General features: G+C 44.9%; 1 protein-coding gene across 1 annotated transcript; it reads right to left on the reverse strand.

Annotated features, from left to right (window-relative positions):
- Positions 1-14288: 14288 nt before the first annotated feature.
- Positions 14289-15289, reverse strand: LOC125533845 (uncharacterized protein At1g08160). The gene has a single exon (XM_048697181.2). The coding sequence runs from the start codon at positions 15152-15154 to the stop codon at positions 14528-14530; it is 627 nt and encodes a 208-aa protein (XP_048553138.1). The 5' UTR covers positions 15155-15289; the 3' UTR covers positions 14289-14527.
- Between the last annotated feature and the right edge of the window lie 2364 nt (positions 15290-17653).

The raw sequence follows: 17653 nt of genomic DNA on the forward strand, positions 1-17653 counted from the left end.
TTAGTGTGACTTGGGTGCTAGTGTTTCTACTATTCCGAAATATTTATGTGATGTGCTTGGTCTTACCGATCTTGAAGAGTGTTCTTTGAATTTGCACTTGGCGAATTCTACTATTAAAAAGCCTATGGGAAGAATTAATGATGTTCTTATTCTTACTAATAGGAATTATGTGCCCATAGATTTTATTGTTCATGATATTGATTGCAATCCATCTTGTCCAATTATTCTTGGTAGACCATTTTTACGCACTATCGGTGCCGTGATTGATATGCAAGAAGGCAATATTAAGTTCCAATTTCCTTTGAGGAAGGGTATGGAACACTTTCCTAGAACTATAATTAAGCCACCTTATGAATCAATCATGAGGGCATATTATGGATCTTGAACCAAAGATGACAAAACTTAGATCATTGCTTTATGCCTAGCTAAGGGCGTAAAACTATAGAGCTTGTTGGGAGGCAACCCAATGAATAAATTTTATTTTTGATTTTTTCTTCCTGTTCTTGAGTCTTAGAACAATTATTCTACCGTTATGATTGTGTTTTTATGTTTAATTAGTGTTTGTGCCAAGTAAAGCCTTTAGGATCTTCTTGGGTGATAGTTGTTTGATCATGCTGAAAAACAGAAACTTTTACGCTCACGAAATTAATTTTCATTTTTTATCAGAGAGCGATAAAATATCCATTCCACTTGAAGTAGACCAATATACAAATTTCTTAGGCCGTCCTAATTTTTCAGAGTTTTTTGAGCTACAAAAGTATTCAGAATAGTTAGATTGCTACAGACTGTTCTGTTTTGACAGATTCTGTTTTTCTTTGTGTTGTGTGCTTATTTTGATGGCTCTATGGTTTTCTTTGATGAGTTCTTACCATAGAGAAGTTGGAATACAGTAGATATAATACAAAAAGAAAATATGAATTGGTTTGATACAGCACTTATAGTAGTGATTTATTATTCTTATACTAACGGATCTCATGAAGGCTTTGTTGAGTTTTGTGTGATTGAAATTTTCAAGTTTTCGGTTATCTTACTATGGATGAAGGAAGGATGTAAGAGCCTAAGCTTGGGGATGCCCCGGTATCCCAAGCTATTATCCAATAATGATCAACCAACTAATGTTGGGGATGCCCCCGAGTGGCATCCCCGCTTTCTTCCAACAACTATCGGTATTTTACTCGAAACTATATTTTTATTCGTCACATGATATGTGTTTTGCTTGGAGTGTCTTGTATGATATGCGTCTTTGCTTGTTTTATTTTGTGTTTTAAGTCATCAATCCTTGCTGGACACACCTATTTGAGAGAGCCAAAATTATGTCATGACTTGTTAGAATTGCTCTCTATGCTTCACTTAAATTTTTTATGAGCAATGGACTAGCTCTAGTGCTTCACTTATATCTTTTTGAGCAAGGTGTGTTTTGTTATTTTTGAAGAAATGCTCTCTTGCCTCACTTAGATTTATTTGAGAGCTAGTAAAATTTTGAAGAAATTCTCTCTTGCTTCACTTAAATTATTTTGAGAGAAAGAAAAATTGTTATGCTCATGGTCTTCACTTATATTTGTTTGAGCTTATGAAAAGCAACACATGAAAATTAGTCCCAAAGTGATAGATATCCAAGAAGGATAAAGAAAAGAGAAAAAAAATGTCATGAAGATCATTGGACAAAATAAACTTGATTCTTAGTAATAGTTTTGAGATATGATGATGTGATATGTGAGTCATCTTGATGAGTAATAATGCTCTAGTAAGAATATTGGTGTTAAGGTTTGTGATTCCCTATGCATGCACGAAAGTCAATAATCATGCAATGAAATTATATCCTACTTGTGGTGCATTATTCGGTGTTAATTATGCTTAATGCTTTCTTATGAGATTATCCGTTTTTTGGTTGGTCGCTTCCCAATCTTTTGCTAGCCTTCACTTTGCACTAAGTATGATCACTACTTGTGCATCCAAAATCCTTTAAACCAGTTTTGCCACATGAGTCCACTATATCTACTTATATGCGGTATTTTTTTGTCGTTCTAAGCAAATTTGCATGTGCCATATCTAATTTTCAAAATAAACTTCTCTTTTGTGCGTTTGTTTCGCTCGCGGAGCGGTGAGGGGTGGCTAATATTTTCCATGCTAGATGTGTTATTCTCAAGATGAGTGTTTATTCACTTGTCATTGCACGAGAGTAAGGCAAAGGTATTAGGGATACCCAGTCCCGAAATGCAAAAGCAAATGAATTTACTTTATGTTGTCAAATAATAAATTCCTTGGAAAGTGTTGATATGGAGGGCACCTGTGGATACGGTTAGCCATGGAAAGTGAAAGTTATAGTGGAAAAAGGAATAACATTTATTTTTTGTTTGGGAACCGCCTATGATATATCTATGCATGTAAAGTATTGGGAACTTGAAGCCGTTTTCGTTGGTGGGATGGATACACCTCTCAAAATGTTTTTATCTCAAATTTTTCGCTTTGAGCTCTGACACCTCTACAAATCCCTACTTCCCTCTGCGAAGGGCCTTTATTTCACTTTATGCAATTTTTATTTTGAATCTACATCTTCTCTTACAAAAGCACCAACTAGGAGGCAATATGATCATGCTTAAGTATTGAGTGTAGTTAATATTCGAGTGTGTATCATGAATGGATCAATGTTTAAGCATGATGGGCTAGGGATAAATTATTTTAGCGTTGATATATTGAAAGACATGGTTGCTTGTTGATATGCTTGAGTATCTAATTATTATGTCAAAACTAGACTATTGCTTTGAATCACATAAAAGTCCAAATGCCCATGCTATAAAGAAAAGAATATGATATGACATGATGAACATCACTCCACATCAAAAATTCTGTTTTTATCACTTACCTACTCGAGGACGAGTAGGAGTTAAGCTTGGGGATGTTGATACGTCTCCAACGTATCTATAATTTTTTATTGTTCCATGTTGTTTTATTATCAATCTTGGATGTTTTATAATCATTTTATAGTCATTTTATATCATTTTTTGGTACTAACCTATTGACATAGTGCCAAGTGCCAGTTGTTGTTTTCCCATGTTTTTTACATCGCAGAAAATCAATATCAAATGGAGTCCAAATGCCATGAAACTTCACGGAGATTTTTTCTGGACCAGAAGGAAGACATTGGGCCCTGGTTGCACCTGGGGGGGAGTCCCGAGGAGGGGACAAGCCACCAGGGCGCGCCAGGAGGCCCAGGCGTGACCTGGTGGGTTGTGCCCACCTCGGGTGCCCCCCGAACCGCCTCTTTGCTCTATAAATACCCCAATATTCCCAAAACCCTAGGGGAGTCGAGGAAATATTCATCGAGCCGCCACAGTCCAGAACCACCATATCCAATCTAGACACCATCACAGAGGGGTTCACCACTTCCATTGGTGCCTCTCCGATGATGCGTGAGTAGTTCTTTATAGACTTCGGGTCCATAGTTAGTAGCTAGATGGATTTCTCTCTCTCTCTCTTTTTATTCTTAATACGATGGTCTCTTGGAGATCCATATGATGTACTCTTTTGCGGTGTGTTTGTTGGGATCGATGAACTTTGAGTTTATGATCAGATCTATCTTTTTATATCCATGAAAGTATTTGAATTTCTTTGATCTCTTTTATGAATGATCTCTTATAGCCTTGTATTTCTTCTCCGATATTTGGGTTTTGTTTGGCCAACTTGATCTATCTTGCAATGGGAAGAGGTGCCCGTTAGTGGGTTCGATCTTACGGTGCCTGATCCCAGTGACAGAAAGGGAACCGACACGTATGTATCGTTGCTACAAAGGATAAAAAGATGGGATCTATATCTACCGCCATAGATAAATGGATCTCGTCTACATCATTTCATCATTCTTATTGCATTACTCCGTTTTTCCATGAACTTAATACACTAGATGCATGCTGGATAGCGGTCGATGTGTGGAGTAATAGTAGTAGATGCAGGCAGGAGTCGGTCTACTAATCTTGGATGTGATACCTATGTAATGATCATTGCCTGGATATCATCATAATTATTTGAGGTTCTATCAATTGCCCAACAGTAATTTGTTCACCCACCACTTTGCTATTTTTCTCGAGAGAAGCCACTAGTGAAACCTATGGCCCATGGGTCTCTTTCTCATATAATTTTCCTTTGTGATATATGTTTATTTGCTTTTATTTTCAGATCTATTAAACCAAAAAAACCAAAAATACCTTGCTGCAATTTATTTTATTTGGCGTTCGATCTATCAATACTTACAACTCTCTCCCATCAACACGCCATTTCTGGCGCCGTTACCCCAAAGGGATTGACAACTCCTTTAACACGTCGGGTTGCGAGTGGTTGTCATTTGTGTGGAGGGGCTGATTACGTTGTGTTGCTTGGTTCTCCTACTGGTTTGATAACCTTGGTTTCATATCTGAGGGAAATACCTACCACCGATGTGCTGCATCATCCCTTCCTCTTTGGGGAAAAGCCGACGTATCTTCAAGCGACATCATTGATCAACACACAAAACGTACAAGATGTACCGAGAGGGATCAAGGGATCCCATGGTATGGTAAGCATTGTCCATTATGCTTTGTGTACTAACCCGTGGTCTATGTGAGAGTTGTTTGTGGGGTTAGGTATGTTTCCATGGTCGTGCATCAAAAGGGAGGTATCATAAACCCATGGAGGATGACATCAAGTGGTGATCGTCATCAAGGTGTGCAAGTTCATGTGGAGCATCACGAAGAGATTGTGCTTGAAGCTTGCCGTCCAGTGTGGTGACAATTGATACGTCTCCAACATATCTATAATTTTTTATTGTTCCATGCAATTATATTATCTGTTTTGGATGTTTTATATGCATTTATATGCTATTTTCTATTATTTTTGGGACTAACCTATTAACCTAAAGCCCAGTGCCAGTTCCTGTTTTTACCTTGTTTTTGAGTTTCACAGAAAAAGAATTCCAAACGGAGTCCAAACGGAATAAAACCTCCGCGATGATTTTTCTTGGACCAGGAGACAACTAGGAGACTTCGAGATGAAGCGGAGGAGCCACGACGTGGTCACAAGGACGAAGGGCGCGCCCCCACCCTTGTGGGCCCATCGGGCACCTCCTGACCTAATTCTTTTGCCTATATATACCCATATATATTCCCAAACCAACAAGGGAAGCCACGAAAACAATTTTCCACTGCCGCAACCTTCTGTACCCGTGAGATCCCATCTAGGGGCCCACTACTAGGGAAAACCTTATATACAGAAGTTTATCAGTAGCGCGGTTTAAAAGTGGGCGCTACTGCTAATTAGTAGTAGAGAGGTGTATAAAAACCGCGCTACTACTAAGTTGATAGTAGTAGCGAGGGGTATAAACCCGCGCTGCTACTAAGTGGTCTCCAACAATGCCCCCGGGATAGGCCATAGTAGTAGCGAGGGGTATAAAACCGGCGCTACTACTAAGTAAGTAGTAGTAGCGCAGGTAAGACCCCCACGCTACTACTAAGCGTGTCCACCCCACCAATCTCTCTCCCATCCCTAAAAAATACTCTCTCACGAACTCACATGTTCCTCGGTCCACCCCACCCCGGCTCCTCTCCCCATGATCTCCTCACCGCCTCCACCACCCACCCTTTCACAGTGGTTGGCCTCCCGACCCCTCCCTATCTTCTCCCGCTAATCCCCCCAAACCCCTCGCCGCCACCGCTGTCGTCGGCTGCCCAAGGTGAGACCCCAGCGCCCATCTCCTCCTCTCCTCACGGCTCTACTCTCTAGCCGCAGCTTTTAGTTTGATCACATGGCGTGCGGGCGGGCGGGTCGATGGTCGGAGAGGAATGGTGCGGCGCCGTCGATCTGTCCTTCATGTGGATTCGCTGGCTGCCGTCTTGGTCCCATCCACGGGTTAGGTTGGATTTGCCCGACGGACGGGTAGGCAGGCGCCGGAGGGGTATGCGCTCGTGAGATTCGATCTGGCTGCTGCTCCGTCGTTCAAGGTGGATTGGGGGTCGGTAGGTTAGGACGAATCGGCGGCTGCTGGATTTGCGAACTCGCGGCTGAGCCATGGCTATGCTTCTTGGCTGAAGAGCACACGCGGCCTGAGTAGCCAGTGACTGGACACTGCCATGCCTCGTACTCTGCTTCCACAGCTAGCTCTAATTAGATCCCTTTTTTGCTCCCCTGCCCAGCTGTTGTTAAAGAAAGTGTGTTTCGTGTAGATGAATGTTGACAAGCTGAAGAAGATGGCCGGCACCGTGCGCACCGGGGGCAAGGGCAGCGTGCACAGGTGCTTTCTTTGTTTAACCTTGTTATTGTCTTCCATAAGTATTGCTATATTGGTTTTGATACCAGCAGTAGCATTTCCTGCTTTCAGCACGTTATGTGTTTCTACAGATACCCATTTTTCTCTATGAATCGATTGCCTCAGACCTAGAATGTTTCTTCAGAATGACTGATTTATGCCTCGTGGATCGTTGCTGCTCTCTCTGTAGAAATGCCAAAATTGAAGCGTGCTCACTAAGCATATTGATTATCATCCAAACATACTGGTGTTGCATTTCTAGATTTATTAGTCACTGAGTGCCATTTATTGGACGCTTCAGACTACAAAAACATGAAACCTTTCTCCTCTTGTTATACTCCTACTTAGTTTTCCACTGATGACAGGAAGAAGAAGGCCGTTCACAAGACCATGACCAATAAAATCGGGCTGGTCTGCTGGAGCCAGGTCCTCTCCCAACGCATTGTTGATTGATTCATGGGAAGAGCGAGACGCCAAGAACTCGGGGAAGTCGTGAGGCCGCCTGCCTCCGCCCGCCCAGGACTCGATCTCGATCCCCGCCGACAAGCCGATCCCCGTCCTCCTGCCTGCGAGAGAGATTGGACACCGCGGGAGTGCCCATATCCCACCATGAATCCCGAGTAGTAAGTCCCTCCCTCCCTCCTCTGCTTCGCCCCCAGCAATTTCGACCGGGGCTGGGGCTTTTAGGCTGAGATCTCGCTGGATCTGGCGCGCGCGGGGGTTGACTCTCGATCCCAGCAGAATCGTGTCGTTTTTTTCTTGGTATGGATTGTGTCCGCGAGGGGAATGCAACGTTTCCAGCAGAGTTTGTATTTAAATTAGGTGAAATCTGATGCGAAATCGTTTGCTGTGTGCACCTATCTCGCTCCATGCCGATGGGTGGATGTACTCTTTTTTTACCCGATCGTTATGATTAGTGTTTCCAGCGTTGTTTATTGTGGATTTTAGATTCCTAATACTACTATCTAACGGCAGTAAAAGAATAAGACAGAGGAATAGAGAATAGGTCAGTTTTGGTGAATTATGTATGCTAATGTCACTTTGCACCATCTCTAGTTTCGCAGTCACTTTGCATCCATGATCCAATCCGTCTCCATACTGCATAGATGTGGGTAGAGTGCACAAGTCTGCTTAACATCCTTTACAAGCACGGCCAAATGCTCTGTCTCTTCATGTTGTATAACTGTGACAATCATGGGCTGATATAACTGTTTGTTCGGTTACCGCTGTAACTGTGCTTGGACTCCACTCATTCAATGTTACAATATCATTATATCTTAATGCTGCAAGGGGAAGTATTTTTACATTCTATCACAGTAATCACACACCAGTACATAGGGATCTATTAGCTTAGCAAAACTGGCATTTTGGCTGAGTATTAAACAGCAAAATGTCCCTTCATCTGTCGCTGCTTACTTTTCTAAGCCTGACAATATTATTCCATCTAATTGTTGTGTGTTATTATCTTGAATACATTTCTTTTTTAATTTATTTTCAATCTTCCAAGCCTGGACATAGTTATTGTATCTTATTATCATCTTTGGAAGTGGCCGGACCCTTCCGCGAACCCTGCACAAGCAAGAGCTATGTGCAGTGCGCTGCCCTTTTTTATCATCTTGAAAATGTCACCACTACTTTTTTTATTCTCTGCGCACTGTGTTTGCTGGAGACTAACATTCTCTTATTTGACCATGCAGTGATTACCTCTTCAAGCTATTGCTTATTGGAGACTCAGGTGTTGGCAAGTCATGTCTTCTGTTAAGATTTGCAGTAAGAATCTCTATCTCAAGCATGATCCATTTTGCTATCTCTTTCCCGTCTATATATTATGGAAGGTTTCCATGTTAACATTTAGGTAGTTGATGGATACATCATGGAGTTGACCATTTTGTTTATAGGATGTGTAAGCTGAATCATTATTCACAATTCTTCGAATTTAAATTGTTCAACGTGAGTAGTTCATTATTGGTAGCTAGTACATTTTTCCACAAGATGATGGGCATCCTTATATACTACTCCCTCTTTAAACTAATATAAGAGCGTTTAGATCACTCCCTCTATACATTTTTTTGCCCGATTTAAAATGGTGCTCTCCGGAGAGTCAACGTCGACCCCGGCGCTGTTTTGAAGTGCAGTGGGAATCAATTTTCTGATGTCCTTTGTTGGCGATTTCCCTATCCATAAAATGATAAATTTTGAACAGATGTTAACTGTTCAAATATTTCAAGCATATATAGCTCAAATACACTAGTATTTCTTGAATGCACCAAAACAAGAAGATAGCATGAACACATACAACTAGGGTATGCATTTAGTAGGTGTTTTTCCGTTTTGAAGATTCATAATAGACTAAAAGAGACAGATAATTGAAGAAAATATCCTACTGGATCTGCACGAGGGCGCAAACTAACAAGTTTTCACTTTCTCGACTGGGTGTAGGGTGATCGACGAGGACTACTGCGACCCAATGGGAGTCGTGCTCTTCAACTACTCGGAGGCAGACTTCACCATGAAGCCCCGCGACCGCGTCATATAGATTATCGTCCAGGTGATTGCGACGCCAGGAGGTCCCCGGTGTGGAGGACCTCGACGCCACCGTACGGAAGTCACCGAGGTGGAGGACGACGCCACCGTCCGGAGTTCCTCAAGGTGGAGGACCTCGACGCTTTGTACATACATCTAGAGAAGTGGTCTGGTTAGGTTGGTGGTGAAACGCTAGGGAAGGTACCAACCTTTTGATGATGGTTGTGTGTGTCCTCGTGATCTCTTCGAGTTGAGATGTTGAATGTTGCATCCATGAACACTGCAAGTGTTAAGATGGTTCTGTGAAATTTATTTTGCACTGGATGTGTCTCTGATCTCCATTCATGAATGCTGCATCTATTTTTATTTTTTTAATTCCTAATTTGCTACTAGTAGCGTATTTTTATTTTTTTTAATTCCTAATTTGCTACTAGTAGCGTTGGGAGAAAAGTGCCCTACTAATATTTAGGATACTAGTAGCGCTAGTACTGTAGGCACGCTACTACTACTTCATTAGTAGTAGCGCGAGTCTGTAATAGCAGTAGCGTGGGTGGCACACGCTACTACTAAGTAGTAACGCGGGTTTCTCCCACGCTACTACTAACTATTAGCTGTAGCGCGATACTAATAGCGCGGGTACCCACGCTGCTAATAGCAATTTTACCCGCGCTGTCCCAGTCGACTACAAGGCTCATGTGGTGACTTTATCAAATTTAAGATTTATTGGCCCAGTCTCTTAAAAGTGCCCATAAAGTAAAGTGTGTGGGTGCATTTCGAAAATTCACAGGGGCACACACCTGCCAAGCCATGTCCAGCCGCTTGATTGCCTCTCAATTCGTGGAATAGTCGAATTCCGCATGAGGGCACAGTAAATTTTAAGTTTCAGTCGTTGAAACTTATGATTTTTTATCTGAAGCTACTAGGTTTTATAAGTTGAAACTGAACATATATTTTTAAAAGTCGTCAAAACGTATTTAAAATGGCTCTTATTTGAAAGCCCTCGTTGCGAGAAACACGAATATGAAAATAGAATTTAATTTAAAATGTTTGTTCAAAAGATATAAAAGTTTAAAAATCAAAAACCAAATAAAAGCACGTGCGGGGACTCGGCGCCCCCGCACAAGGGTGAGGACTGAGGGTACGTATATCTAAACGTATGCTTGTAGACGAAAAGGTTGACGGTGTGGCCACTATCCGCTTCTTCTCCAACATCGTGATGAAAGCTAGTCGAATTTGTTATTCCTTTTATTTGGTCAGGGTTTTTGGACATGAATTTTGTTTTCATTCAGCAATTCCTTCCCAACAGGACCTCTTCCTAAGGTTATTTACAGGGCCACTGCTTAGATTCTTATATGGTCGTTACTCATTTTTGCGGAACCCAGGAAGTCCTTGGTTACCGGATCTGCCTGACGGGAGATGGTAGCTCAAGATATCTATAACCGGTTTGAATGCGATTCAGTAATACAATAGTTGTTTAGTCATCTCGTCTTATTTTCGCCGCTTTTAGCATTTTTTACCTTTCTGTAAGTTCTTGAGCTCTTAGCGAGCTTGTTATGGATCTCAGATTTTTCAGATACTTTGTCTAATAAAGGGGCTGCATGCATCACTCTGATGCAAAGCCGGAGTAATCCTTTAAAAAAATAAAAATAAAAATAAAAGCTAGTAGAACATTGATTTTAGTTATCAATGACAATTGGGTCATATATATAACTCGCGGAATATATAAGCAAATGTTTGTTTCCGTAAGCTTGTCATAGTCAAAAGTGACAACCTAGGATATATCTGAACAAAGTGAGCAAGAATAACGCACGATATATTTATAGTGCGATCCCAGGTAGGGTGCGTCTGACCTCTGGCGCTGACGGCAATCCGCAATCCTGTCCGGGCCGACCTCTCGCTGACTGCAGATCTACAATCCTGTCTTGTATCAAATCGAGCGTGATGGAACTAGCTACTGAGCTAGTTTTGTCCGTGTTTCATGGTGCTGCGCGCGCAAGACCCCATTAGCCATCTATCTGCCGTTGGATATCACCCACCAGAGGAGGTACCAGAAAGAACATCTCGAACTTTTGTTTTTAAGTTGGCCGCTCTCAGTTGTTGCAGTGCAAAATATCTGGTCTGTCAAAATGTATTGTTCAAGTGGATACCGGACATCAAAGGGCTTTCTGTTTTTTGAAATAACATATGAACCTTATTCAACCGAATAAGAGATACATCGTTTGTAAGGAATGATACAATTTGATTCATAGGCTCCTCAAACCAATCAACAATTGATGAAAATCTAAGTCAACCTAGCAAGCTCGTGCATCACCGGTTCCTAACCCCTCACCGCCGCCGGAGGCCAGCGCCAGGCAAAGCTTGTGCGGCGGCAGCGGCGGTGGGGCCTCTCTCTGTTCCGGCGACAAGACGGCAGTTGGTGGATCTATGTGCAGATTGGATCGGCCAGAGGTGGAGCCCCGGCGGCGGCCGTCGGATCCGCGGATGGCGGCGCGTGCAGCGGCAGGAGCGGAGCCTCGGCAGCGGCTGTTGGATCCACGGATGACGGTGGTTGCGGCATGTTCTTGCTCGGTCAAAAGACCCGGTGAAAACAGCCATAGCAGACGGATCCAACCTGAGCGGTTTGCATGTCCAAAACGTGCTCAGATGGATACCCTGTTGTTTGCATGTCCAAATCGTGCTTAGATGGATGCAATCCAGGTTACCGGTCACCGCTTCCTTGTGTTGTATGTGGACGTGATCCAGCAACCTACTCTCGGCTATTACGTCTGTCGGTGCCTCGCACAAGGACGCACTTAGCCGCAGAGACAAGCACCAGGACGTGCCAGCCCCTCGCCTGGATCCGGCCTGACCATGCCGGCATCGGCTAATCCGTCGTCGAACTGCGGATTTTGGTGACCATCATAGGTTCTTCGCAGGCCGGCGACGGTGATATGCCTTTCATGCTTCAGTTCAGGCCATGACACCCCGACGGGCATGGGCGGGGCTATCTTCGGCTAGGTGGGAAGGTGGTGGTGTCGATCATTGTGGCGACCACCCCGACATGCGGCAGCAGACTTGTTGTGAAGCACGGTGATCACCGAAAGGTCTTTTTGAGGGTGCTCTCTCAAGATCCGGTGGTTTACTTCAGTCGGAAGATAAAAACTATGGACGGCGCCTTGACGCAAAGGGATGGTTATGCAGCACCTGAGCACATCGCATGCAGCTGTTGGGATCGTGGAAAAGTGGTGGTGACAACACATATGATGTCGATGGTGGTGCTGCTTAAGCACCTGGTCTCGAGCTCCGGGGTGAAAGCCTAGGTCTGACCCGAGTTGGTTATACCTGGCAATGGTGATGCTTTTACATCATTACCTTCTTGAAGGCATTGCTCGCATATGCTCGTTCAGGTTCTTCAGGGTGAAAACCTAGATTCTGACCTTGGATGGTTGGATCCGGTGACGGTGGCGTTTGAGCGCCAGTCCCTTTCTGAAGGCGTTGCTGTAGAAGAATCTCGTCGGTCGTATGATGCCATGGGATGGTTGGTGCGGATACGGTCACCGTTTTAGTTTGCCGATCATCGATCTGATCATTTTTGTGTTTTTTTATCGCCCGTGCATAACTTTGGTCTTATTTGACTTTGCTATTTATCGGTGTGTTGTTTTGTGTGTGTGCGTTGATGTTGGGTGTGTACATCTTAGTTATGCAAAGGCCGGATGTATGCTCATTATGTTTGTATTTTCTTGATGTTTTATTTTGAGCCAATAAAATTTACCCTTTATCAAAAAATCACAATATTCAAACCTAGATACCAGACATCAAAGGCCTTTGTAGTAAGAGAACGGGTGTTTGTGCTCGTTTCGTCATTGGATGGACATGCACGGTCTACCTTACGAAATTGCGACGTCGCACGGCACGCCCCGGAAGGAGTGCGCCGACAAGCCGATGACCACCGGGGAGCAGATCTCCCGCATGTCGTAGTGCCTGGACTTGACGCCGCCAACCAGGAAATGGACGATCGCGGTGACGCGCACCTCCACGCCCACCTCGCCGTCCGAGCGGTCGTGCTCGAGCTCCCGCGCGGTCCAGTCGGGCACCGGCGCGCACCTCGAGCCGCGTCTCGTTCCGGCTGGGCTGGTGGAAGTCTGGCACGCCGGCGACCGCCAGCTGACTCGCCACCTCGCCCGCGCCGTAGTGCACGTAGATCCGGTTGATCAAACGGTTGATAGGAAGCATTTCCCTATATAAATCGCGGAATATATAAGCAAATGTTTCTTTCCGTAAGCTTGTCTTGGTCAGAACTCAAAAGTGACGGCCTAGGATGGATATCTGAACAAAGTGAGCAATAATAACGCACGACATACTTTTGTAGTGCGACGAAGGTAGGGTGCGTCTGACCTTTAGCGCTGACGGCAATCCACAATCCTGTCCGGCTTGCCCTCTCGCTGACTGCAAATCTACAATCCTGTCTTGGTCGATACACTGATCGAGTGTGATGGAACTAGCTAGTTTTGTCCGTGCTTCGCGGCGCTGCGCGCGCAGGACCCCATTAGCCATCTATCTGGCTTTAGATCTCACCCACCGGAGGATATGATATGGTACAAGAAAGAACATATTGAACTTTTTTTTAAAATGGCTGCACTCAGTTGTTGCATTGCAAAATGTCTAGTCTGTCAAAATGTATTGTTCAAGTGGATACCAGAGATATACCCAAAAAAAAAACAAGTGAATACCAGATACTTATCAAATTGCTGCGGTACAAGAGGGTGTGTCCGTTCTCGTTCATGCTTGGATTGACATGCACGGTCTAACTTAGTGTAGATTTTTTGACAAAGGATAATATATTAATATGAAGATATATTGTTGACAAGTGACAACACACGAGATACGAGAATGATTCGAAAGCACTGCCTTCAAGAAGGCAGCGACGCTCAAACGTCGAAGTCTTTGATCCAACCATTGCAAGTCAGATCTTGATTTTTCACCTTGAAGAGCACGGTGGAGAAGACTCTGTAGCAATGCGTTCAATAAGAACATGTCGTGTGACCATTGAAGGCTGTATCGGATGCAAAGAAATCCGCGCCTCATCATGAGATTTTATGAAGTCACCGTAGGTACCTCGTAATCGACAGGAAAGTCTCCTCCCACTGAAAGCGTATCGCCGAAACGACAAGAACGTCTCCTCCAACTGAAAGCATATCATCGGAAATTCTAAAATAAATCCAGAATAAATGCGAGCACCAGACTTGAACCTTGATGGGCTGATATTACCACCGTCTACCTAACTATCTCAATCACATGTTAGTTCGCAATCACCCACCTCTTAGTGTAGATGTATGTTGTTATAAAAAACGCACCGTGCCCAATGTATACTCAACAATTAATAAACAAAACATGGCATTTTTTTTTAATATAAGACATCACGAGCAGGAGCAATCCGTGGGCAAAACTCTGGCAGTCCTCCTATCTCTGGCACTGCTTTTAGTGCAGTACATATATTGGTATATATATCGAAATGACATGAAAATCACGAGAATGATGTCTTTCTCATCACTATAGGTGCACTTGTATCAAAGCAATCCAAGCATGGCCATAGTATATTACAAACATGACAAACAAAGAATTAAGAGCATCACACCATTCAGCATGAATGATGAGCTACCTCAAAAACAAAGAATTAAGAGCATCACACAGTATAAACCAACACCCTGCAGTAGTTAATTACACGCACGCACGCCATGCATGTACACGTCTGTCTCACGAAATTGCAACGTCGCACGGCACGCCCCGGAAGGATTTCGCCGACGACGGCGACAAGCCGATGACCACCGGGGAGCAGATCGCCCGCATGTTGTAGTGCCTGGACTTGACGCCACCGACCAGGAAATGGACGATCGCGGTGACGCGCACCTCCACGCCCACCTCGCCGTCGGAGCGGTCGTGCTCGAGCTCCCGCGCGGTCCAGTCGGGCACCGGCGCCGACCGCGCCACGGCGCGCACCTCGAGCCGCGTCTCGTTCCGGCTGGGCTGGTGGAAGTCCGGCACGTCGGCGACCGCCAGCTGAGGCGCCACCTCGCCCGCGCCGTAGTGCACGTAGACGGCGACCGACTTGTAGCGCATGGACACGCGCCGGTTCGGGTTGTCGGCCGCGAGGGTGAGGTAGAAGGAGGCGTTGAGCGTGGCGCCGCCGCCCCCGCCGGGCGGCGCGGTGACGTGGAAGCGCCGCACGGCGGCGCGCGCGACGCTGTACTCGATGGGCTTGGGGCGGACGACGAGCCAGAAGACGAGGACGACGAGGCCGGCGAGGAGCACGGTGACGACCAGCGCGGCCACGATGCAGCGGAGCACGGCCACCCGCCTGGCGCTCCCCGTCGTCGCCGGCATCGCGGTGCCCACCGTAGCTGCGCGCGGCGTATATACCTTCTGCCGCCGACGTAGCAGCTGTTGTTGCGTGGACGCGTGCACCGTCACCACGGCTAGTCGGCTATGCTTTGTATAGAGAGGGAGAGGGATCGGAGAAGGAGTGTACTGTACTTTACTGTAGTATAAGTACAGTACTGTATGATCGATCGAGTCTGCGCGAGTTGCTTCTTTGGCGGGAAAAGAATCGAAGGCGCAAAGCATCAAGCATGCATGCACAGGCTGTGCTGGGTGCTTCAAAAGTCGTGCTCCGTTCGCTTTCGGTTTCTTTGCTCCTTTGCTCTGGACGGAGGGATCCCATTTCCAGCTAATATTCCTCTCTGCGCACTCAAGGAATTTTCACTTGGAGAAGCAGAGGAGGGCTTAGTTTCTCGAGATGAGCAGCTCGGCGGTGTATGTGTTTCGGTGGCAAGCTTACTACTTAGCGCGCCCTGCTCTGGCTGAAGAAAACTTCATCCAAAAGTCCATGCAAATTCTGTGAAAAAACGACAGTAATCTACGTACTGTATGGTTGTGGATTTTGGCTGAACATGAAAACACAACCCTTCTGGTCTCAACAGGAAATATAATGTTTCATTTGCACACAAAAAGCTATATATTTTGGCCAAGTTTGTAGAGAAAAAACATCCCGGTTTTGAATAAATATACGTACAGTTTACTTAAGATTAGGAGATTAGCGAAACTCCGGTAGTAGTACTAGTAGCTGAAGTAGACTAAACCCTCCAAAAGAAGACTACTAGTAGTACCTAGAGTGACAGAACACTGAACACATGATGACACAAGTACAGTTCCGCGGTCACACCGTACAAGACCTGAAGAAAGAACATGCACTAGCTTAGCCAAATTGGACAGCACGCAGCTAATTAGCTTCTAGCTAGCCGTAGTAGTCAGCTACTAGTGGCGCGCAGAAAGTGGCAGCTGCTATGTGATGTTTTCTAGCTTAGCCATCTCCTCACCTAGTGGTGTTTACAAAGTGGCAGCTAGCTAGCCAAGTTCTGACCCAACTTTTGCACTGCGTGTGCCAAAGAGAGAGGGAATTGCACAAATCATCACTTATTGGGGCTAATATTGCACAAAACACTTGCTATACGAGTTTGTTGCAGAAAACATCATATATTGGCGTAATACATTGCAACTAGGCGTAATCTAGTGTTTGGATACATTGACATAATTCCAGACAAATGGGTCCCGCTTGTAAGTGCACATGTGGCAATAAAAACTGGCCACATCAGCCAACATATTAGACTGTCATTATCTCCCAACCTTGTGGTCCAATTGAGCTGTAACTTTCCCAATTTAATATTGAATACATGTAGTATTTACTGGAATTGCTTCGCATTTTTCTAAAAATGTCGAAATTTGAACCAAAAAATAGTATGGGCTAACTAAAACTTCCACCCTCTAGCAAACCATTGGTCTAAATGGGATAAAACTTTCCCAGAATGGTACTATAGACATGTGAAATTTACTGCAATTTTTTCAAAATTTCCAAAATCGTTAAATTTTAAACAAAAATTTGAATAAAACAAGTTCGGCATGTGATCACCAACACCGAAAACATGGTAGATATTGTTGCCATTACATTTCAGCATCCAAGTAGTTGCTATGTGGCCACTACAGCAAAGTAGTTGTCATATGGCCAATACAACCATCACAAAATAATATGACTAGTCTCACAGCTGGTCTGGAGGAGGCGCTCTAGCTCTACATGGCCGGCGATTGCGTCTACCCGCCACTGCCACCACCATCGCATGCGCCCGGGGGCGGCATTGCCCGCAGTCATCGAGATATATGCAGTAGCAAGGCGTCGTGCGGGAGGGTCAGCACGCTGCCTGTGTGGCTCGGTGCGTCGGAGGAGGAGGAAGTGGCCTACGTACCTTGACCAGTGGCGCCACCGCACTGTAGAGGAGCGGGCTGATGGGGAGCATCACACGCAACACGAGCACGGGAAGGAGGAGCACCGGTAGTGCTGGCCGTGCGAGGAGGAGGAGGCGCCGCGGCGCCAGGCAGCCCCGCCGGAGGAGGCTGCGCTAGCGGCCTACCAGACGATGTTCCCCTAGGCGCAGTCGCCGGAGTTCCTCGACCTTACTCACTCCAACGACAAGGACAACACTTAGGGCCGTGGCCGAGGACGGCTAGAAGGCTTTTTTGTTTTTATTATGTTTTATGTTTAATTATGTTTGAAGTAAACTTTCGCCATAGGTTTTAATGTTTAATTTTGTTTTATTAATTTGCATGTTTTAAATTTAAATATTTGGTGTGCCTATTTTTTTAAGACCATGCGGACAAATGTGTCAGCCAAGATGGGCGCACCGGCCGATCTAATCAAAAACCGGACATGCGCGTCTGCTTGGCTCACCAAAACGGACAAAAAGCAAACAAAAAATCATGTTCGTTTGCATCGGCCGGTTGAAATTGCCTTTACAAGCGGGACCTATCTGTCTGGAATTATGTCAATGTGTC

The sequence above is a fragment of the Triticum urartu genome, chromosome 1A (genome assembly GCF_056163025.1).
Source record: "Triticum urartu cultivar PI428250 chromosome 1A, HENAU_Tu73, whole genome shotgun sequence".
Taxonomy (NCBI): domain Eukaryota; kingdom Viridiplantae; phylum Streptophyta; class Magnoliopsida; order Poales; family Poaceae; genus Triticum; species Triticum urartu.